The sequence below is a fragment of the Dermacentor andersoni genome, chromosome 3 (assembly GCF_023375885.2).
Source record: "Dermacentor andersoni chromosome 3, qqDerAnde1_hic_scaffold, whole genome shotgun sequence".
NCBI lineage: Eukaryota > Metazoa > Arthropoda > Arachnida > Ixodida > Ixodidae > Dermacentor > Dermacentor andersoni.
The window spans coordinates 64,676,232-64,701,093 of NC_092816.1; the positions used below are offsets into that span (position 1 = coordinate 64,676,232).

Consider the following 24,862-nt stretch of genomic DNA (forward strand, 5'->3'; position numbering starts at 1 on the left):
AAATCTTCTACTTCCTAGTACTGTAAAATATCAATCCACATGTTTTTCACTCACAAAAGTAGAGCAGCTTCTTAAAAGCACTCGCAAGCAACAGCCACAGCAGTTGCTAACACTTTTCCAGTGATGCTCAAGATGCTAGCGGTGCTGAGTCATCAACAGATGGCAGCACTTTTCTGCATTAGGTCTATACATGGCTGTTTGGTGCATGTGGTGACAAGCTTGTGTGTTTCAGGAATTCAGTGTTGCCAGCACACTAAAGCCAGCATTTCCATTACGTTCCTTCCAAGATCAACTTGTTTGAAATGTTCCTTCTTTATAATGCCATTCTGAGGATCGTATTGGGATGTGAGAGGACTGATTAAAACTGCAGGAGGCATATATCCAGCAAGACCAAAGGTTGAAACTCGCCTTTAAGTTGGGTCACAAAAATCAGCAGGTACCTAAAGGAACTGATCCAAGCAACAGTCAGATTACATTTATTTAGGCAAACACAGCATTACAGTACTGAACAGTAAAGGGTTCATTAAATAATGCCAAGTGTGAAAAACACAGCTTTCTTTCTTTCTTTAAGCACAGGAGCTCAGCATGCAGAGTGGAGAATGCAAAGTTGCTATAACAGTATCACTAAGAAAGAAAATTGCACTCTGTGATTGTGGACCTTGAGAGCTACAGTGGCTTGGAAAATGAACATACATAAGCTTGACAACACCTGACTAGAAGCACTGGTCTTTGCAGAAATGAACACTTGCCTCCATATGGCCACCCAGGTTTTTCAGGGATGACTACATGTATCGCACTGTGCGTTTGCTTGCGTTGGGCTTTTTAAGTAGTGATTAAGAAGTTCTAAATATAAGCTCTTAATTTCGGACCATATGTTCAATAGCAAGTCCAAAATTTCAATTAAAAAAGAAGCTACATTTTCCTTTCGATATAATTATCTTATGCAACACTTTCTGCCTACCTTAAACTGTTGAACTGTAATTTACCTTAAACTGTAAATGTTCTAAACGAAATCAGCTTGGAGGTCTAACATAAATTGCTTTTTAACAGGAAACTGCAATGTTGCGATGGCAAGAGTTCATGACAAATGTCTGCAGATAAAAACAGCTGCCTGGATAGACCATTTTTCACTTCAGTTTGCTAGAGAAATGCATTTTAAATATAAGCGTGATGACACATGGTGTACAGGCTGAACAGGGTGCATTTGGTGTTCTACGAGCAAATGCATTGCAAGGGGTATCTTGAGCCTCTGCATCTCACAGTAGTGCACTTCGCTTGGCCACAACTTCATCCCGTTCCCCACGTGAAAAACAATGTGGCGGCATCCTTAATTTGACCGACACTCTCGTTCAACAAGATGCGGTGATTTCAAGCAGTCGTTATGGGTGTGGCACTCGCACATTCACTGGTTGACTGGGTGTTGGTGGACTCATCGGGGCAGCCATTTGAGGATGCCTCGGTCGTCGACGTTTGTTCTTCCTTCGCATGTTGCTCTTTCTCTTCTTCAGCCGCTTTCTCGGCCAGGGCCCTCTGGTATTCCTCAGCCAGGCGGGCACAGTGGCGCTTGTGTGTGAACCAGTGCAACTTCTGGCAGGGGGCTCCGCAGTACTGCACAGACTTGCAGGCTGAGCAGCGCTTGTCGGCCTGGGGCTCGCCGCAGGCTGTGCACGAGGCTCCCTGGTCATACCCCTTCTGGCCACGCACGGCCTCGGCCAAGATGGAGATAGCACTTGGCTCATTTCCGACCTGCATAAGAGAGAAGAGTGACCGTATAACTTCACAGTAGTGAACAGCGGGCACTAGACTAACTACTCTAGGAGCAATTTGGACAAATGCGTTCGTCACCTAGCTGCAGGTGTGCTGATGCCTTGAGCAATCACTTTTGGTGCACTACTGACTTGTAGTACGATGGGGAAGTAAAAGGAACACACATGAATGAGCCCCCAGGCAGTGACTAGTGAAGATCGGCGGAGTGGCAAAACTACCCAATTGCAAAGCTGCCAGCGCAGCACCTCCTAATCTTCCCCGAGTCGAGAACGGTAAACCGGACGGCAACACCCAAAAAATACGACGGCGCTATCAAACGGCCGAATCGCAACACAATCCGCGTGACGAGAATGAACGAGAAGATTGTTCTTCACCTCGACACCGGAGAGCGTGTGCACCAGCTGCTGGAGAATGGTGCACTCGTGGTAGGGAAACTCGCGCACGGACTGCCTCAGCAGTTTCTCCAGGAGCACGGGGAAGTCGTCCTCGTCGCGGCCGCGCAACCACGTCTTGATGAGCGGCTCGAGCAGGCCCGACGTCTTGTTGTCCTTGCCGGCTCCTTCGGCGTTGCCACTGGACGTCGCTGCGCGGTCGCGCACGAACTTGCAGCACGTCCTGATGAGGAAGGCCAGGTGGTGGAACTTGAGCGCCAGCATCTCGTTGGGCTCCGCGCTGGTGGTCTTCATCTGCTTCTCGCAGAGCAGGTTCAGTACACGCTCCACCTTGGCCGACTGGTCGATCAGCTCGCGCTTCTGCTGCAGGTAGAGCGCGACGCGCACCGGGTGGATGTTGGTGCGCACGATGAGCTGGTAGAGCGGGGCCACCAGCGTCGCCGGCAGCTTGGGCTCCTTCTCGAGACCCTGGGGCCGCGCGTAGTACTCGAGCTCCTCTCGGGGCAGGAAGTTGTTGATGATGGCCACCACGTCGTGGTTGCTCACAAACGCGGCCATCTGCGCCGCCGTGCGGCCCAGCGAGTTGACGGTGGTCGTCGAGGCGCCGTGCTCGAGCAGCAGGCTCACGACGTCGGCGCGGCCGGCCAGGCCCGCGAACATGAGCGCCGTGTAGCCGGAGTCGTGGTAGTGCGAATTGACGTCGGCGCCGCACTCGAGGAACAGCTTGCAGAGGTCGTAGTTTCCGCGGTACGCGGCGTGCTGCAGCGGCGTCATCCCGTGCTCGTCGAGGCAGTCGATTCGCACGCGGTTGACCAGCGTTCGCGCCTCGGCCACATCGCCGGCCTGGATAGCCTTGTACAGCTCTTTCTCGGCGTCGGAGAGCTCGCCTTTCGCCGGAGGAGCCATTTTGGAATGTTGTTCGCTGCGGCGGCGTTGCCCTGAGAGGCGCTGTTGCGAGTCGCGCATTATCATCATCATCATCCTTCAGTTCATCTTCAGTCGTTTTTTTTCATTTTGCAGTGGTTTCACATTATTGTAAGAAACATAATTATTATAAAGCAAGAACTATGTGTAGAAGGCATGTTTGAATAAGGACCTTTTGAATATTTAGAGGTTACTTTTTGTACGGGTGATAGTTCAATGGTACCGATCGCAAAGGCCATGGGTTGCTATGGGACTCATTGCCCCTGACCTGTCGGCTTTGCCGCGCACATAGCGACTGACTGCAATCCGTCTAGAATGTAGTTAGCGTTTTTATCGCTTTATATATCCTGCTACTTGAATACTTTCCTGATGAGTAACATTACATTTAGCAATTTCTTCCTAACTTTCTTTAATTCTGTCAAAATACTTATGAATGTGTGTGCAATGTGAATGTAGCACAGTACTAGTTTTCCATCATAGCATGTTGGTCATTTGGAAGAAATTATTACTCTAACTTCTTTGCAGAGAAGACACGGTAAACTAGTGTATTTAACTTGTCTATTTAACTTGTGCATTTAACTATCTGTTGACAAGTCCCACAAACGGGGACAGTTTTACATTAACTTTTTTAGCATCACAAGCATGGTGGGTCTTTCAATGAAGACCTGGACTGGCATGCATGCATGACATCACATGTGACATTCGCATTATTGTGCATAACTTGAAACATTATTATGCCTCTCTTTGACTGTCTGTGTAAGTTTATGAAAAAGCAAACATTTGCATAAGATCACTATTTCGAAAATGAAAATGCCTGGACACTCCTTTTAAATGGACTGCCTACGATCCGGAATATCTCCTTAAATTGTAGTGCCTGTGGAAAGATCGTGTATCAATGTGATAGAAACAAGCATTATTTTACTCCTTAAATAAGAAATTATATTTATGAATACAGTTGAAACTCGATATAATGATGATCACGATCACGAGTGATGATCACGCTCAAATTATTTTGTTAAATCGGGAAGTTCGTAAAATCGCGACAGAAATTTTTGGGTCCTTCGAAATATAATATTGTTACGTAGTGACAGGCAAAAGCTACCACGGCATTGTATTTGCCGCTAATCCAGCTATCTGTTGCATAAACCATAAAATAATGAAAGCAACCCCTGCTGCCTCTACAAAGGCGGTGTTGAATCCGCTCTTCCATGCATGGGCGCGGCGTGCACGGCACCTGCAGGAGGATGGAAATTTCTTCATTAGATTGGGAACTTCATAAAATTGGGTTTTGTTAGATCAAGTTTTAACTGTATACACAGAAAGTCTGACAGTATGTATGAGTTGATTGATATGCACAGGTGAAAAATTTCAACCAAGAAAGTGGTTGTTCCATGTAATATAGTATAACCACCATCTGGTTACATATGGCCTTTAATTTATCATTTTTGTGCATGTAACTTCAGGAAGCTTATGCTGAAAAATGGCACTGCTTTTGCCCAGTGCCTTGTTACATTCTTTACTTTTTTTTTATGCTTATCACGCACATCATTGGACTCACTATCGCATTCCTGGAATTTCACATTTACTTCAAATTTGCTTCTCTTCCCTCTCCTCCGGCTCCCCGTGTCTGCATACCTAAATATGAGTTTTTCATATAACCTTTTACAATTTGAAAACATTTCTAAAAAAATGTGTGAGGTGTTACTTCTGTCACTGCCAAAGCTGTGCTTGTTTAGAGTTCTGTTTCTGCAGTATGCTGTCTCTGTCAGTCATGTGTTGCCAACATCTGCAGATTTGTAACCGCAGGATTTCTCGGATCAGAATATTATGTTTAAAATTTTCAAACCATTTTCCTGAAGAGACCGTTGCGAGTTTGGATACATTTTATGATAATCTTTCGATCATGCCACACAAGGGGGGTCCTTAAAAATCGCTGTGCAGTCCTCTCAATATAGATTGTCCATTATAATAATACATATGCACAAATCATCTCTTCCTGAGATATAAAAAATTTATATGCATTCATAAAGCTCGTGAAAACTTCTTGAAGCACAAATGTTACTCAGTAGTCACCATGTGATGTGTCCAGGATGCCTATAGGTAAAACCTTTATAACAAATAATTTCAAGGCAGAATGTTTTATACACATTTATGTCTTAATTATTGAGTAGGTTAAGACTGCTCTTTCGGCCATAGAGGTACAATTATTTTGGTACGGCTTTAACTTGGGAAATAAACAGGTTGGAAAATAAGTGCCATTGAAATTCATTGAAGATGTGGTTGAGCATTCAATGTTTTTGGATTTTTTAAAATTGTCCACAGTCAATCATGTGTATTTTCAACACTGTAAGTTCAATACATCAAATTTAAGTGCTGCATGATGTTCAACATGTATTTCATAACATTGCAGATACTGAAGCTAGGAAGTGCAGAAGCTTTTCTCCAAAAAGCAATAAATCCTCCCTCTTCTGAGGCATTACATCTTTCCCTTCAGTTCCTAATTACACTGGCAAGTATATTTCTTTTAAACCAGCTTTTTCCAAATGCTTGTTTACCACAGCTGTTGTTTCTCTAGTTTTATAGATTTCTGTTGTAACTAAAATATATGCTACTTTAGCAAAGTGCAGAAGAGTGAGAAGCTGAGAAATATGAACCTGTAAATAGGAAGCCATTAAATAAGGAAGCCATTAAAGGAGCAAAGCAAGGGTTAAGGCAGTGCGACAGATATCACTGGACGTGTGTGTTTGCTTCCTGAGCACATGCACTGTTCGGTGCTGCCATTAAAAAGCAAACATTAAGTGCAGAAAGCAAATATATCTTTGCAAGCATTTTATTGCCACCCTATCCACTCTGTACCTGTCCCTGGATAGCAGATACAGTAATACCCATGCCACGCAGGCGAGGTTAATGCCATTTAAAGTGTAATACCATTATATTTTGGTCACTGCTACATGTGCATACTTAATGACATTAAACATTGCAATGGTGATAGCTGTAGTGAAACAGTTAAGTTTATGACAATCGTAATACAATAAAAACAGTTATCTAGGGAGTGAATGTTTAAGAAATGGCATGAGAAACATTCATAGGCGAATTTTGTGTAGTTTACTTCAGGAATGTCATTGTTGCACCCAGACGTAAACTATTTGAAGCCGAAGCTAGCTCGAGGGCCAATCCATAGCGTAGCCAAAACATTAAAATTGGAAAAATGGTGCTCACAGCTTCAAAGCTTTCAAGCAGCGATCCTGAAGAATTTGACTGTGTGCTCCAGTTTGTTGTGGCATACGTGCTTCTTCAAGCCAAACATTTATTATTATTTATTATTTACAATACCCCTAAAGGCCCTCGAAGGAGGGTATTACATAGGGGGAGGGGCTACAAGAAAAGCAAGTGTACATTCAGGTACAGCATACATAAAAAGAAAAACATTTAGAAGACGTTTTTTTGTTTTCGTTCAACAAGTCAGTGTAGTCAACATAAGAAACAAAAAAAATTTGTAGAGAAATTCCAAGGCAAGGAGTCGCCACCGTGCAATCGAACATCTTCTTCTGGCTAACACGCTCACGATTAGTGCTGCAGTCATGTGTAGCGGCAAGGTCGCCTGCTGATCTCTACAAAAATAAAGAGCTTCTTTTAAAGAAAGTGAAGAATATATTAGTTGTTTTTATCTACAAGTTTACTTAATATTGTCAGAACGTGGTCACCGTGGCCACGGTGGGAACATTGGAAATGAGAGTACGCATACGATGGCCAAGTGAGTTGTAATAATTGTAAGAATGCACTACGCTGCGAAAAGAAGAGCTATTTTTAAAAGAAAGTTAATAATAGATTAATTGTTCTTCAGTAAGAATTCGTTTAGCCTCGTCAGAATATAGAGACATTGGGAACGAGAGTACGCATTTGATGGCCAAGTGAGTTACGAGAACGCACTATGTTGCAAATGGCATTAAGCTTTAATGCCACTAAGCATGTCTGTGTGGCAACCCGCGAATGACATTAAAGTTTAAGGCATTAGCAAGTTAATGTCATTTTCTGTGACCATGTGGCACGTTTATTAGACAGGTTTCAGGGTAAACAGTTTGGTGTGTAATGGTGCGGACTTATATGTGTAGCATAAAAAGCTGTGCATACAGGCAGACCTGAATGAAATGTGCACAGGGAATAAAATAAGTATGAAAGACTGTATTTTGATGTCCCATTCACTTTGGGTGTTGCACTGATACTGTTAACTTACACATGTACAGTTTTGTATGAATATGGTACCTCACAATCTTGAGTAATAATTAAACATTGAAGGTGCTTTACTTTGTTTCCCACTGCTTGCATTTCATTCTTGCCTGCCTACACAGTAGGGAACAAAATATCATGGAGTGCAGCCGCAGCAAAAACAATGCTGAATTTCTTAATAGGCTATACTTGCAGACCTTGCATCTGGCAGATGTAGCCTAAAGCACCAGCTGCAAGAGCTGTAATGGGTGAATATGTTGCCAGCTGTGAACCTATAGACACTGACAAAACTCACCGAGTCAGTCTTTCACAGAATATACGATCCATAAACTTCTGTCTCCAATTGTGCATATGACAGGGCAGAAAAAAAAAAAAAAAGCTAGATGCTCAGGATTAGCCTTTGCAATAAACATTACAAAGTTCATTCCACATCCCATGGACGTGACCGTTGTTTGAAACTAATGTTAATGCTCGTGCAGAAAGCCCTAAATGAAGATGAGACTTTGACTCCTCTGGGCTACCACTTGGCCAAGCTGCCCTTGGATCCTCAGACGGGCAAGATGATCATCATGGCATCCATCTTCTCCTGCCTTGACCCCATCCTCACTGTAGCTGCAAGTTTGAGTTTCAAAGATGCCTTTATGGTGCCACTGGTGAGTTCAAGACACTGCTTGTGATCTGAAGCATGATTAAAGCACTACTGCTTAGCATGCTGACGACTGACAAAGTGTTTTCGTTCAGTGAGATATCATGTGTAATGATAAATTTACTTTGCTTTGTGCTGTAAATAGTTCCCCTCAGCCATGCAACACCAGCAGGGATGGGCATGGGGTGAAACCCATTAGAAGAAATGAGAGTGTGAATAATGCTTCTTTATTTTTTCATGTCGGCTCTAGGGGAAGGGCTAATGTGAGAGACTACCGTACTTACTTGATTCTAATGCGCCCTCGATTGTATCGCGCACTCGTTTTCTGTGACAAAAAAAAAAAAAAAGAAAGATGCCCTCGATTGTAATGCGCACCCTTTTGCCATTGCGATAAATAGAAAAAGTCGCAATTTTGCACAAAGGCGAAGCATTGATTGCAGTAACAAATGAGTAGAATGCTATACGAAGAGTAAAGATAGCAGTTTTATCGGCCGTATAAACTTTTAAACATTGGCTTACCATCTAAATTAACAAGCGTGGCATCACGAGGGCACAAGCAAATATGATTACGTCTCACTCAATGACTGCGGAAACTTTATCAAAACGCTAGAGTGAGAAAGTGCAGTAGCAGGAGCGAACAAATTGACCTTTGTGCAGCCTCGCACTTTAATGTGAACTAAGCGACGAGAACACACTGCGGTGTCCCTAGATGCGTAGACTGTCTTCATCGCAGATTGCTTTCAAGATAGCGGTCGCACGGCTGTGCCGTACGCAGCAGCTACAGGAGTAGAACGCCTCTCCTGTTCACGCCAGTCCTGCATGCAAGTTTCGGGCACTCCAAACACCCATGATGTGGCCCGATTTCCGTCCGTCTCTGCACACCTGATCACTTCCCTTTTAATTGCGTCATCGCGTGTTTTCGCAGTTGGCACTTCCATGCTGATAGAGCAAACACAGAAAACGGGAAGACAAACAGTGTATGAGGTGGCCATTTTGAAATGCTAATGGAGATATGGTAATTCAGATTTAGGGTTGTGGTTGATGCTAATGTGCATGCAGTTTTTAGACCGTTTTATCGGGAAAAAAGTGCATGTTAGATTTCAGTAAATACGGTAACTGATAAAATGAAGGAAAATGGAGAACCTGTCTCTCAATTCTCTGTGATTTGGCCACAATTTGACTTCGGCTTGTTTCATTTCAGTGAATATGACCTGAATTTAAAAAAAAGTTGGTCATGTTCAAAACGCTTTAAAGGCATTCATGCTTTCAAACTCTGTCCAGTTGACTTCCTTAATTTGAGCCTGATGTCAACCACAAAACTGATAGAATCACCTGGCTGACCAAGTGAAACAAGAGCAGAAAAATGCCGAAACACACCATTGATTCATTCAGCACTATTTACATGATTCTAACATGCCCCCAAATCAACTGTGCAACCTCTTTTCATGGGTTCAAAGTAGAAAACTAATGTAGAAGCAACATTAGAGCTCCTAAAAAAGTATAAATGTAATGCGAATAGATTCATTAGCAAAAAAAAAAAAACATAACATTCCTCCAATCATGTCGACAAGAACAAGATGAAACTGGCAAAATTTACTTTCACATAATAGAAATTTATTTACATTACATGTCCATCATCATCGCTCTCAGACAAAATTTGATTGCTGTCTATGAACCACAACACATTGTCCTCCGTTTGGTATGATGAATTCAATCTAATGCATTTATCAAATTATTCCCTTCACAATCACAAATGGGGTGGAGTGGTGGCCCACACCTAGACTAACCAGTTAGTATAGCTAGTTCATCCTGCAGCGCATGCAATTCTCTGAAAACCTCAAAAGATGCGACATGACTGGTTGCCGCTAGCTTAACATGTAAAAAGCTTTATCTTTTGAATGAGCTTTTGTAATCAAAGACTGAAACCAGGACATCGTCATCCTGCTATCCGAGAACTTGTTCTGTTGCCATCTTGTGATGACAGTGGCAATGAAGCTGACTAGGCTGGCTCATACGGTAGGCTGTTGCAAGTGCAGCTTTGGTTTCATATTCAATTACATCGCTCAGGCAGTTTTTGAACCATTTTTCTGGGGAAAGAAAGGCGTGCGTTAGAATCTGGTCAGTACTGTATTCATTCGCTGTAAGCTACTGTTCTCATTTGAAAATCTTCCTAGGGCAGGCTGGAAATGGGCGTTTTCGGCAGGAGATATTGATGTGTTCGACTCGTTCACTGGCCCTTAAGAGTTGCCAAGACAGACGCTGCCGCTATTCGGGTCAGACACTTGCATATTGATCACTCAATTCAAATCAATTGGTGAAGGCCAATTTCAGGGTAGAAATAACGAAAGTTCGGGCGTGTAGAAATGTATGAGTGCAGCTGGGATTTTCAGTTGGGAACAACATAACCGAAAAATCGAATTAACCGGAGTCGAATTAATAGATGTCTCTTGTATAAGTTTAACTAAGGTTTCATGTGCTGTGGAGGTTAAATTAATGGAAGTTTAGTACATGAAGTCCAATTGTAAACATGTGCGACTAGCCACCAGCTACTGGTGGTGGGTGTTTTAACAGCCTATAACAACATAAACTGACAAGACTTAGACTGTCTGTACTGTATTGTTGGCTAGACAGTATTCACTTAGAGGCTTGAGATGTTACTTTAGTGCATCGAGGTCTGAGCATAATGTGTTTGGGTCATTTCTTTTTCTTTTTTTTGCTCTCTTCATCAGGGAAAGGAGAGGCTTGTGGATGAAGCAAAGAAGCGGTTCGCTGGAAACACCAAAAGTGACCACATCATGCTTGTCAATGTTTTTTCAGTGAGCAAATTGTTTTTACCTTTAGTGGTGTCCACATATATTATTGTCTCCACATTTACTATTGCGTCCTAGACACTCATGCATAAATACAATGGTGTCTGTTGTAAATATGCAAGTTGATTAAACATTTCTTTTTCTTGCTTTGTTCTTTATAGCAATGGGAAGAAGCAGTAAAAAAGCGTGATGGCAACGAGTTCTGCTATGCAAACTATCTCTCATGGAACACACTCAAGGTTACTATTTTGCGTATTTATTCCTTAAAAGGTGCTGTTAAGTTCAGTTCACAAAAGGCTGCATGTGTTTAATGGTGTAAAAAGACAAAGAAGGCAGAACAACTCCAACATCCAGTTAATTAATGCCTTTGCACCAGACATAGCATTACGAGGAAGCATTAGCTCGAGGCCAACTCTCATTTCCCTTTTTAAATACATGTAAAATGCACAAATGCTCTCATGAGACAACCGCCAGACCGATTCGAGTAAAATTTGTCGCATTTGAGAGGAAGTTTAAATTCTCTTCACAAAAATTGCTGCAAAGTTAAAAAAAAAAAAAATACTGAAGCACGAAGTTTACAAATCTGCGACTCTGCACCAAGAACAGATATCGCAGTTCTGAAAACTGCGTCAGTTGGAGCATCTCAAACGGCCAAATTTGATATAAGGAGTTTGCAGCTTATGGGGATCTTCTCTATTTGAAATTGTTGCCAATATTTATCTCTTTGTTTCGATTGCACATTTGAAATTTATATTCCCTCGAAACGATCTCTTTCAGATGCTGTCAAATATGCGACAACAGTTTGCCGAGTACTTGCACGAGTTGAACTTCATAGGCTCACAGGACATCAAGGCCCGAGAGTACAACCAAAATTCAGGTCTGATAACCAATGCTGCTCTTTTATTTGTTCATAAGGGGTTCAAGCATGAACTGAAAGTTTTATGTGAATATTGAAAAATTCACTACATTTTTACCTTTAAAGACAAAAGTTACAAAGCGAAATATGAAGGATGATGCATGTATGCTTAAATTTTGTAGAAGTGCTCGCAGTGATGAGCTGGGGCAAATAAGGTACCACAAAAGCAGTTTAAAAGAAGTGGATGCGTAATATGCATGATGAAATTTCTGAGAAGCAAAGAAGAAAAGGTCATTTGGTGTTGCCAAGTAACAAATGTTCAAAGAGAAATTAACTGATTCCTTGAGAAAGAACCTCAAGTGAGTCAGCCGTTACATAGATAAAACAAGGTTCCTGAGTGCCATGCACTATATAGTTTTGTTATCCTCCCCTTGAACATCTACCCTTACTGGTTTTGACAAGCAACATGTACTTTTCAGTAGGTACAAATGCAACAAGCTGTCTATGTTGCTCTGTTGACCGTTTACAATTATGCACTGTGTCCAGAAAGTTTGCGACTACTTTAAATTTCTTTTAAGTTTGAGCCTTATGCATCATTTCAGTGACATGATCATTACCATGAAAGATGAGAAATAAATATTCTTTTTTGTCACGCATGTGACAGCAGATGGCTACGTTATTTATGCAGATTACAAACGCCTTAAGTGGAATGACAGCTTTCAATTCATCAACCTGCTGGATTGGCCTTCTGGTACACAGTGTTTCAATGCCATCCAACTTTCTCCTGGGTGGTTGGTTGAAGGAACAAGTTTATAGATCGAAGCAGTACTTCATGAATACTCACCGCAGTGGCTACGGTATTCTAATGCTCAGCATGAGGTTGTGGGTTAAATTCGTGGCCATGGTGGCCGCATTCCAATGGAGACAGAATGAAAAAGCCACTGCTGAAATTTGGGCACATGTAAACGGAACTCATTCAGGCTCACACAAATTATATATTTTGCTTAATGCTCACTCGGACTCAAACTCGCCAAAATTCTACCCAGCAATGCCTATTCAGACTCAACAAAATTCTACTAGGCTGCGCTCACTCGTACTCGCTCACCAGAATCAGACTTGGGCAGGTCCACTTAGACCACAAGCCATAGGCGGAAAGGTTTAATTTTTTCGGGGGGGGGGCAGTGCTGATGCCCGGCCAGCTTTCTGAACCCCATGTATATATATATATAACCTTGAATAGCAGTTGCACTTGAAACTTCGTGTGACCTCGAACAATTGTTCACTGAAGTGATGGCCTGATAGGAGTATATGCAAGACCTCATAGTAGAAGACAGGTGAATTTCACAGCCCGAGTCCTCTCGCCCAACCAAGAATATGGCATCTCTTGGTGGTGTAATCTTCCTTCGTGAAATTGTTTTATACTTCGCTATCACTAATACTGCTTTCCCTCTCTGGAGAAACTGCAGCATCTCTCTCTTTTTCTTTCTGTGAGTCCAAGTATAAGCACTGCTTTGCATGAGTGCTGTTGATTGTGATTTTGATTGAATCCGGCTTGGCCTCATTTTGGTTACTGAGTGAATTATATAGGGTGGCCCAACTATCATGCACCAAGACCTGAAGAAAGAGCAGCTGCATTACTCGAAGGAAACTAGTGCATATTGTTTCCAGTACAGTGGAGAAGCCGCCAGTAATTTTTTTGTTACTCTGATTTAACTAGGTGATTATAATTAATTGTGTAACTCGAGAAGTACTGTCGTTATTATCAAAGTGTCAATGAGGCATTTGTAGACACCCCCAATCGTAGACACCCCCCGACATCCAACTGCGGTATTTTCAGCAACATACTAATCGCGTACGATTTTTTTCCGGCTGGTAAAGAAACCCCATGAAAAATGAAAAATACCACATGACTGCACTCCTACCCACATCATAAAGCAGCACCCCAAATAATCTGTTTGAAAGCAATTGCTTTACCTGTCGCAAACCCAAAGAGACAGCGCATCACCTTGATAATGGTACAGAAGGAGCACCAACTGCAGGTTTCTCGGCTTTGCAGCTATTCCTTCATCTCATTTTTACGTCACACTTATCTGTATTTCAAGGCCGACTGATCATATTGATAATAAAAGTCCCTTCATAACACGGCTGAAGTGCCGCTATGACCACACACGAAACGCGAAAAGCAATGGAATAGGCATAGAATGTTTCAAAATCTCAGCTCTGCTCACACTGCATTGAAAGAGTGCACATGCAGCTATCTTTCACGCCAGAAACTTGCTTTGGACTAAACACAAATTAAAGTGCAGGTTTTATTTTTCACTAAAGTGTATACGTGCTGTAAAAGCAGGTTCGTGGCAAAAAAGCAGTATGTGCGCACGCACACACATGTACGTACGTACATACGTACACACACACGCGCGCGCGCGCACACACGCACGCACGCACGCACGCACGCACGCACGCGCGCGCGCGCACACACACACACACACACACACACACACACATCTATGGAGAATTTTTTTCTGGGATTTGTATTTGAATGATGCGTAAGCATTTCGTAGTACTGTTGTGGTATTTTGTGGTAGTATGCTGGTGTGTTTCGTATAATCGTGAGAGCGACCAGGAAAGAACCGTGAAACGGAAAAGCACGGTTGCAGCACCGAACTTGTTAAGTGAGACCTGTATGAGACGACGCAGAAGAGGCGAGTAGAAGCAACGTTTGCCGGTGTCATGGATAGCTGCAGTGGATGTGTACGTGGGATGAAATGACGAGGGAGATGTAGCAAATGAGGGAAATGTACGCAACATTTATTAGGTACATTGAACCATTATGAACCTTCATCAACTGTGCTCAGGCAGTTGCTACGTCTGGCACGGTGGTGCGGCCCTTATCTTGAAAGCAATCTGCGAAAGCAGCAGAGTGCGGCATGTGCCGAGAGCTCCGTGAGTGCTGTGTTCTCGTGACTTCATTGGTGTTGAAGCGAGAGGCAGTATGCAGGTGAATTCACTTGCTGCTGTGGGTGCTCTGTTGAAAGCGATCGTCTTACGGGACAGACGGGAGGGATGGTTTTTCCGTTGGTAAATATAGAAATGCTTGCACATTTGAAACCATCAGATTTCAGTGTGCCCTTATTATCTGTGAATTCGTAAGCGCCGTTGAACACCAGCTGCTGCCTAGAGGACGTGTTTGAATAGGTGTCCTTCTGCAGCTACGCAGTACTGAGTCCGCTCTATCACATCTTCTGTGGCTTTCTTGATGACTGACGCTGGAATTGTATAGCAGACATCCATTGTCCTTGCCTTGAGTGCACTTGATGTCCGTCTGAATCATTTAAACATGATCTTTTATACAACCCTAAAGAAAGAAATCGAGTGGAGAGAGGTCAGATGACCTAGCCGGCCAACTTACAGGCCTGTGCCTTCTAATCTGTTGCACATAAAAAGTCGCATCCAGCCAGTATCGTGCTCGGCTGCTGCTGTGTGCGGGTGCCCCGTCTTGCTGATTCTACAGAAGTGGAAGACGTGACAGTGGGACTTTGCTGAGACACTCATCCACCACTCATTCAAGGATTTCGTCCACCGTAACGCTGTCCAGTCAGTGTGTGACTGAAGAAGATGGGACTGATTTTAGCACCAGCGTAAATTCCGAACCACACATTGAACAACCACTGGTACTGGTGCCGAGTGCGCTTTACCCAGTGTGGATTGGAGTCATTCCAATAGTGTGCATTATGCAAATTTACCTGGCCGTTTCTGCAAAAATTGGCTTCATCTGTGCACATGATGTTGCTCAAAAAGTTCAGTGACTCATCAGCTTTTGTAAGTGCCCAATTCGAGAAATCTAGACGGTTCTGCTGGTCCCTATTTTCGAAGTATTGGTGCAGGTTAAGGTGGTGCAGGTGAAAGGCTGAGTCATTTAGAAATTTCCAAACTGATGACTTGGAAATTGGTACCTGGGCGGCCACATCCCGCACGCTATCATGAGGGTTTGAGGCCATAAATGTGAGAACATCCATGCATAGGCTAGGACTCAAAGACAGAGTCCTCCATTGCTGTTTTTGGAAGCTGCCGGTTTGTCTCAGGTTTTCATAATTTCTGATAATAGTCTATGCCTTTGGTGTACTGGCACTCTTCAGTGACTGATACATATTTGCGGCCTTCCTTTTGCTGCCATTTGCTACTCCCAAGGCAAGGGTCATGTTTTTCTTCTGCTCTTTAGAGAAAGACATGGTGACTGGGACAAAACAAAATGCACCTTTAAACTTTTGCACTGATGTTGTCAATTCGCTTTTGTGGTGATAGGTTTTGTTGCAAGAAGAAAAAAACAAAACATCCGTACAGTTTAACTGCACAAAGACAACAGCTTTCACAGCTTGTTTCCAACTAGCACCTAACGGAACGTGTTACTTCAGCCGGTGCGTGGCAGGTAAGGAACTAGCTCGGTCATGACGTTTTTCTTTATTTCCTTTATTTTGTTCTGGCAAGTTGCATTCACAGACAGCGGAGCAATGCCCGGTCCGTATAATTTAGCTCATGGGCATACATTGTGCTTCAGGGGTGACCTGTATATGTAATATTGTAATACGTTTGGATGCACAAAACACGTCTTGAAACACGACACATAGGAAAAGCAGATCTCAGATGCCATTTCCCTTGACAGTTACTATGCGTGCACTCGGAAGTTTACAGCATTCATTCATTGCCACAATGTTACATTTATAAGAATACACGCTGCTGCAATTGTTGGTTTTACTATTTTACTACTCAAGAGCACTATTCCATCTACTCGCCATGTACCCTGGAATGTGTGTTTTGTGGTCAGTCAAGTTATGCCAACAAGCTTCCCTTTCTTTATTTTACAGCTTGTTCTTAAGTCGCTTGACCTAGTTATCGATCAAATTGCATAGGTAAAGTGAGAAGGATGGAAATTTACCAAGTCGTCCTCCTGGTTTAAGAGTAGAAAGTGATGAATCAATAAGACTTATGAAATCAGCGTCAACTTGAAAAACAACCTAAACTCTCCAACTTTTGAATTGCTGTTTTGTTTGTACATGCACTCATACGTTCACCCATTGCTCTCTTGTTATGAACACTGCTGCCGTGCTGCAGCAAAATCCGAGTCTAATCTCTTCTCGTATTTCCATCTGCCCAAATGCCCTGCTGATGTATTGCCTTGTAGAAGGGCTTCAAGCAAGCTGTAGTGAAGTGCTGCTCAAAGGTTGAAGAAAGATGTGTATAGGACACTTCCCTTTGGCGCAAAGGTTGTCAAAACAAGCGGAACTCGCTTACACTCACAAAATATATTTTTTTCCTTACGGCTCACTCGGACTCAGACTCACCAAAATTCTACTCAGCCAGACTCATTTTCACTTAGACTCACCATAATTACTTATACCAAAATGGAAAAACGTGCCTGTAATTTTTCTTTCTAAGGCGAAGCTTTCTTTGCCTCTTCTTCCGACTTTCCGAGCACTGCTGCTGTGGTCTTGCTCGCGCATGCCACTGGGTTTCTTGCAACACCAACAGAAGGTGCTCGCCTCCGTGCATCCCGGCTGGCGTGGTGGCGGCGTCATTTCACAGTTTGTGCGTATGGCACGTGCTGTGCTTGCTTTCCTGTGCAACAAAAATGCAGTTGCTGGGCTGTGGAGGTCTTGTGCTGGGGTGTGATAGTGTAAACATTACCATTATCCATAGCCTGCTTAGAGCTGGCCTCTCAACAGTGTGCTGGCCATGTACGCAGAAAGAGCACGTAAATATGCACCAGCAAAATGGCTCCAAAGTGTGCACTCAGCATCGAGGAGACCCAGTCCCAAAAGAAGTGTTGCGCAAAACAGGAACGTCTTCGCTATGCAGTGAAACATGGTGCAGACTGCAAATGTGTGTATACAATGTATACATACAATTATAACAATTAATTGAATTATGTACAGCCCTATAGTTCAATTAAAGTTTAACACTTCTGCCACAGTGCAATGTGCCATGTGAGGCAATGATAATGCTCAACCCTCTCAGACATTATGAATGATGACTAACAACAAGCAAATATGTCTCCCTATGTGTTCTGTGGACTACGTAGACAAACAGCTGTGGTGCATTTAAAGTAATGTTTAAAATCAACTCACCACTCTTGTATTGGACTTGACGCTGAAGAAATTGCACATTCACCGCCAACATCACCACTAATTGTTGTCGGTCAAAGCAAACAGCATACCAAGCTTAATTTACATCGATTACCATAGTGCATGTGATTTGCAAATTTTTATTACTGGAGGTTTAAAATAAGCACCAACTTTGCAGACACCCTCCATGTAAAGCTTACGCCATGACCTGAATTTATTTGATTTTCATGCAGATAACTTGAAAGTCTTGCAAGCTGTCATCTGCTCCGGTCTGTATCCAAATGTTGCCAAGGGCCAGTTCAAAAATAAAAGGTTGGTAAAGGTGTCTAAAGTTTTTGTTATGCTTTTGCACTCTGTTGGATGTTTGGGCTATTGAAAATGCAAATTTGTGGGAAGACTGCGCTTAGGAAGATTTTACCCAATCCACTGTTGCATTAGGATGTCGCATTATGTCGCGGTTCTCAAAGTGTGGATAGCAATGCTTTGCTCATGCAGGCTGTCAATGCATTCACCAAGAAATGTATGGTTTCTGACATAATATGTATTAAGTGTTAGGTCAGCGAAAAATTCACTGACAATTACAGCACTTCCTGCTGCGAAATTTTAGCGCAGCTCTTTCTGTGTTTTCTTTTCGTGGGTCAGTATCTTTTATTATGATTATATTGGTACATACACAGTTTATATTAGGAAGAGAACGCTGTGGGTAGTGCGCTTTGTTTCCATACAGACAGTGCGATGCATGCCACTCTGGTGCCATATCGTAGCCATCACCGCTGCATAGCCCGTTTTGCGCAGCACTACGCTTTTCCACTAACAACGAGAACAACCCTTTGTCGCCCAGGAATAGTGCCGCCAGTGTCAGCAGTGATGACTCCCGAGGGAGCGTCACATCGAGCCTTACTTGTAGCTGCTCGCCATCACCTCTTGCAGGAACAGTGATCTCCGTCGCTCACGCTGGTACCGCAGACTGATGCTGCCGCAGACGAGCGTAGCACTCCCCCCCTCATGCTTCCTGTAACCCCCCTTCACCCCCTTCGGAAGTGCAAATAAGATCGCCCATGTGGCTGCGGCGGCTGTGGCCACTCCTTGCTCCTTCTCCGCCTCATGCTTTCACTGTAGTGCCCTCCTCCACATTTCTCCTCGTGCGCTCTTCTTTCCCGCTGCGCTCCAAGTTCGCTTTCATCTTTTGCTGTGCTCGTTTGCTCGATCACACAGCCAAGGTATGGCGCCGATGCTCAACGCAGAAACGGGTGCGCAAGAGCTATGCTCTAAAACCATGACACAGGAGCTATATATTCTCTTCTTTTGTAGTAGCTTGATAACGCTGAAAAGTTATGCTGTGAAAAACAAATTCGTAATATTAAACTATTATATTTCCAACTGCCAAGATTCTTGTAACCAATGTCTTGATGGGCTAAGTATATATATATATATATATATATATATATATATATATATATATATATATATATATATATATATATACTTTTTTAAACAGGATTTGACGCATTCTTTTGAAGGTCTGCAAATATTAAGCATTCCATTTTTGCTTTTACAGACTTGTGAGGTGCTCCACGAAGACTGACGCAAAGGCTGCACTACATCCGAAGTCTGTGAATGTATCTCAGTGCGGCTTTGACACTCAGTGGTTTGTGTATTATACCAAAATTCGGTCGACAAAGGTAAGTAGTTCATAGCTATTGACAGTGGCATACATGTCCTCGTCTTGAATGCCAGCAGTAGCTTGCCCACATTAAACAGCATTCCTTGTGCATTAAGTTGTTTTACTAGCTGCCATGAGCAGTTTGTAATTATTCTACAGTGCACTATCCTCACGTGTGCCCACCAGAATACTTGCCTTCACAGTGACGTATGTTTTAAACCTTGTCGGGTTTCTTATGGTACACTATGTGGACTATTATTTGACTTTTAGTCATGTGTAGCAGTAGCAATACTGTGGTTTTGTGAAATAGTAAAGGGGTATGAAAGCATCAGCGATGTTACTGAGTTTCTGCGTGAGAACATGCTGCTCATTTTTAAAAAAATATTTGTAATCTATGCACTTCCCCACTACTTTGTGTGAAGCAAAAATAGAATATTTTGTCATTGCAATTGATGCTCATCATCTTTTTGGCTCTCGAAGCCTCTACAGTGTGAAATTAGACCTGGATGTAGGACAATGTATATTTAGAGTGCCGCTCTTCGGTCGCTGCTTCTGCGTTGAGCATTGGCATACCTTGGCATAGCTGAACGAACGAGCATAATGAAGGATGAAATAGCAAACACGGAGTGCAGCAGTGGGTGAAAAATGGCAATTGTGAAGAGAGCACGAGGAGGAAAGCGGAGGAGGATTGTGTAGCGGAACCATCAGGCAGAAAGCAGAGGAGGAGGGTATGGCGAAAGCGCAAGAAGAAAAGCGTAGTGCCGCGCTAGCACAGCACGGCGACGATCGCTGTGAGATGGCACCAGAGTAGTGCGCATCGTCTATTCACTGATGATGCCATTGATAAGGCATATGGCGAGCACATTCACCGATACCATATATGGAAACAAAGTGCTGCACGAGCGGAGGTTATGCAAGTTCATGCGGTTTATAATACAAATACCGCATTTACTTGCATAATGATCGTGCTCGCGTAATGATCGCACCCCTGAATTTTGTCGTCAAAATTCTATTTTTTTCTTTCCCATGTCATGATCGCACCTTGAACTTGCCGCAGTGATGTGTCATGTGCCAAGTCTAGCTGATGATAAATGCGCTTACCATCTGTCGAATGCTGTCGAATGCTATGCGAACGACTCTTCAAGACATACCAACTGGTCTGCACGCACCAAGCATTCTTAAGCAGATGCCCCATTTTACTCCTTTCATCACTTTCCACACTTCCACGAAAAAAAAAAAAAAAGCTATAGCCAAACTTGCCTTGGCTTTATTATTTGTAGGCTTTATAATGGTTGGAGTCAACAACAACAAAAAAGGCACCTTTTGATTCTTCTCGTCTGCACTCGTGGGCATGCAACAAATTGCGAGCGGCAACAATAGTAGCCACGTTTACACTGATACATTAGAAGTGTACCCTATTCATACGCTGACGCTTGTAACACAGCTAAGATATTCGGCCACACTTAGCGGAAACATGCCGTATTAGGATAGTAGTGAAGACAAATGCCATAGTTTCTGCAGCATACCCGCCATGTGTTTCAATGTCACTGGCAGCTAAGCACGCCCATCTCTGTTTCCGTGCCCTCAAAGTGGACGTGGCTATGTTATTGCCACAGACTTGTCGATATTAACAATATTATTCGTTACTGATACGGAAGAAACTGTTTCAATCCGCGTAATGTACTCACGAAAGGAAAAAAATCGTGTTTGGCACGTTCGGCTTTCTCTGCCGGCCGCCCTATTTGTTTTGGTGTCCTGCACTGTTACAGCGGCAGCCGCCTGTTTGTTGACCTGTTGTCATCCGCAGCTAATGCCGAATGAAAAAAAAATTTTTCTTCTCATGGGAAATTTAACCCACGTAATGATTGCACCCATGAACTTGCGGCACTTTTTTTCAAAGCAGTGCGATCATTATGCGAGTAGATACGGTAGTACGATCTCTATGAACGGACTGTTTTACCTGTATTTATATACTTGTGGAAGTGAGGTCTTTGTGTGTAATAACATCTGTGACTTGCATAGCTTTCTTCAGTTGGCAGACCTTGCATGGCTAAAAGATCTCTTCCCCACCTTTGCTGTCTGTTATGGCTTCTGAAATGCTTTGGCTTCCAAGCTGAGAAATACATCAATTTCTTTCTTTCTTCATTATGCCTTCTTTTTCTTTTATTCTTTCTTGTATTTTTTTGCACTAAAAGTCTGGCTCACAATCGGCAATTTTGTGGCACAAACAGGGTCTAAAGTGCAGCGCTATGCCGGTTCTTTCCAGAGCCAGACTCGCAAACAATATGAACATTAGGTACATTTAAGTGAGGCTTTAAATAGTATTGCGGTAGTGCTGCGAGTGGTATGGCACTGTGATACTGCTGTGCTCGGCACTTTCATTGCAGCTTCATGCAACATGTTCACACTGGCTGAGGATGCCAAGCAAAAAGCACAGGTAGCTGAACGTGTGCATACAAGGAATCTATTGGTAGCGCATGTTTGGCTGTGCCTACGGGTGTTCTTGTGCACTGTGCGGTACTTCAAATTTTTTCATTGTTCCTTTTCAGACGTTCCTGCACGATGTCACTCCAGTCTATCCCATTCCACTTCTGCTCTTTGGAGGCTTTTTCAGGCACAGCGGGGACACTATCACGCTTGATGACTGGATCACTCTTCAGTGTGATGATAATCTCGCAGAACTCATCAAGGTGTGTGCTCTGCAGTGCACTGAGGTTGCTTTGCAAATTTTAATTAATGGCAGAGTTACTGCAAGGGCATAATAACATTATAAGTATTACTTTTAGAGCACAGCTCTTAGGCTGCTGTTCCTGCGGCGAGCGTCGGCATTGGCGTAACCGAGTGAACGAGCTCAGTGAAAGATGAAAGTGAACGTGGAGCGCAGTGGGGATCAAAGATGCAAGAAGGAAAGCGGAGAGGAGGGTGTAGCGGCACTTTGAGGCGAAAAGCGGAGGAGGATATGCTGAAAGCGTCAGAAGAAAAGCGTTGTGCGGCAGCTAGAGCAACGAGATGGCACCAGAGTAGCGCGTGACGTCTGGGAGGTCTGTCAGCGGCGGCTGCTGTGAATCGCGCCCACGCATCGCCCATGCACTGGCTCTCGTGTCTCCAGATTAGTGAGGCAGTTGCGCCACACTTCGCTCCATTTGCAATGTGCCGCACAAGCAGATTGTCCACGCCATCTAATATATCACTAAATAGAATTATGTAGAACTGCCCTCAAATTTTGCATTCAGGAGTGTCGTAATGGTCGATAAATTTTTTGTTTTATAAAGAATGCAAGGACTTTGTTAATGCCCTAGTATTAGTGTTCCTTGTTTGCTTCACTGACCTCTCAAATCGCGGCAAATTTTATGGTTAAGAGTCACACTTTCGTCAGTACGCCACTGACGCCATGCACCATCCAACTATTCGTAGGCCTGCCAGTACTAGAAATATGTGGCCTGCAAAAATGATGCAGTTATGTAGAAGGATCGACATTTGGGCGAGTTGATTCTGGTTGAACATCTTGAAGGGGCAACGCAATAAGACGAAGACAGAAGGCAGGAACACACAGGACAGCGCTGAACTCACAACTAACTTTATTTGAAGGCATACACACACTTATGTACACAACCCATAGCCACGTGCTCTCCCATCGATGGCATCATTATCAGTGCGCAGGCAAAAAACGCAAAACCCTGTAATCTAATGCTACGCTATGAGGCGGCTTAAAAATTCAAATTCACTGTCATGCAAATTTAACGATGGCATGCTTACACAAAGCGACCCTTTTTTCTTGATATAGTAGGCTTCAATAATCTCCCTCGTGGTCTGATTTTTATGTGCGGAAAGTATTGTGGTGTTTCTATATATTGGAGTGCACCCATGCTCAGAGCAATGCCGCGCGACATGCGAGTAGACATTACCCGTTAGTGAGCGCCTATGCTCAGACAATCTGCAGCGTGTCTACCAACCGGGAAAACCGGGAATTCTCAGGGATTTTGAGTAGTCTGGAAGAACTCAGGGAAAACTCAAGGAATTTGTGCCTCTATCAGGGAAAATTAGCGGTAATCTTGCTGAAAGGGTCAAAGGTCGCGGTAATGCTGGCTCGAGTAATAGATAGGAATCGTAATAAATCGTCTTTGACGCCCTGTCGTCGGCTGGAGGAGCTTCCAGTGTACAGTCAATGACCGACTTTCCGGATGCGTGATAATTTGGACGGCTTCGCGGCATGTATCGGAACGTCTGAAATTTCGGACGCAAGAACACTTCGCCGTCCGATTTTCCGGTCTTTTTGCCCTGACCGCAGGTCCGAAACGGCATTAATCAAAGCCACCACCGCTGCCGTTTTGATTACCTCGCCGCCTCGAACCGGCGCTCTCGCACGCAGTTCCGCTGGCAGCCGTAGCCAGCACTGCGGCAACGCTAGACCTAGCTACTTCGACGTAAGCTATTAAGCTTCTTGCCGTTGTATGCCGTGTTTTTCATTGAAAGAATTCGCTGCTGTCAGCAATGGCACCGACTGCGCCTTTGTGGTCCTTGCAATTGGCTTCGAAGCTCGGAAAGCACAGTGCGTTGGATAAAGCCGGATCCTGAAAGTCAGCTTCGCCTCAGTACAGGTATGTTACGTGGTGAAGCATACGCAAAAGTATTGCGGTGAAGCATTACAAGCGTCGGAAGGGGTATTGTCATGGGTCACAATATGTATTCCTTAATTATACACGCGTGTATCCGGAATCTCCTGTTACAGTACGAGCACCGCTATGCCAAATACGTGTACCGACAGGCCTTCAGAGCGTTTTCGAATGTGCCTGTTGCGGTTTCAGCCCTTTAGGGCAGTAAATGACATGCATTTATTTTTTCCAACTGGCCGATTTTCGGACGTTTTCGCGGCCCCTAGGGAGTACGAAAAATCGGACGTGGACTGTGCAACTGACCAAGAAGATGCTTCAAATAGTTCGTGTGGCAAACGAGTGGCGGAAGGAGGACAAGAACAGAAAGAACCTATGCATTGAGGAATGAACGGGAAAGGAAACGTGCTGCCACCGTTTTGAAGGAGCTTGAGCTCAAAAAAAAAAGAAAAAAAAGTGTTGGCTGATGCCGGGATGCAGGTGGCCATCATCCAAACCAAAATAAGCTCTTTAAAGCAGTGAAACACAACACTGAGGCGTCGTGCGCGGGCTGAGAGTATGTCGGGACAGCTGAGGTTGACTTACGTGCTCTTGAGTAAGAATCTCAATTGTGACAAAGTTCGGGCCTCATACCACTGAGCTTGCTCTCAGTTGATAGAAATAGCTCATATTAGAAAATATTTGCTTCTGCATGCATCTCCTTTTTATTCATATTTAGGATGTCCGACTCGATTTGCAATTTTTTAAGACATATTATTTACTGTGCGTATTACTTAACCCCTCCTTTCTATTCTCTTTTTGAATGACATAAACACTACTCCTTAGTATTCAAACTGAATTAAGTCGTT

General features: G+C 43.5%; 2 protein-coding genes across 2 annotated transcripts in view; one reads left to right on the forward strand and one right to left on the reverse strand.

The window, feature by feature from the left end:
* The window catches only part of LOC126546191 (ATP-dependent DNA/RNA helicase DHX36-like), an 87,049-nt gene that overhangs the window by 57,269 nt on the left and 4,918 nt on the right, over positions 1-24,862 (forward strand). Inside the window, exons 17-24 of the mRNA XM_050194340.3 lie at positions 5,494-5,592; positions 7,790-7,963; positions 10,686-10,772; positions 10,928-11,005; positions 11,544-11,643; positions 17,975-18,053; positions 19,300-19,423; positions 21,954-22,094. Coding sequence (XP_050050297.2) covers positions 5,494-5,592; positions 7,790-7,963; positions 10,686-10,772; positions 10,928-11,005; positions 11,544-11,643; positions 17,975-18,053; positions 19,300-19,423; positions 21,954-22,094 — 882 coding nt within the window. The remainder of the gene's footprint in view (positions 1-5,493; positions 5,593-7,789; positions 7,964-10,685; positions 10,773-10,927; positions 11,006-11,543; positions 11,644-17,974; positions 18,054-19,299; positions 19,424-21,953; positions 22,095-24,862) is intronic.
* LOC126546292 (ankyrin repeat and MYND domain-containing protein 2-like) lies at positions 461-3,126 on the reverse strand. Its single transcript, XM_050194471.3, has 2 exons — positions 2,142-3,126; positions 461-1,746 (listed from the first exon to the last, which is right to left on the reverse strand). Exons 1-2 carry the CDS (start codon positions 3,123-3,125, stop codon positions 1,369-1,371), a joined length of 1,362 nt encoding a protein of 453 aa, XP_050050428.2. The 5' UTR covers position 3,126; the 3' UTR covers positions 461-1,368.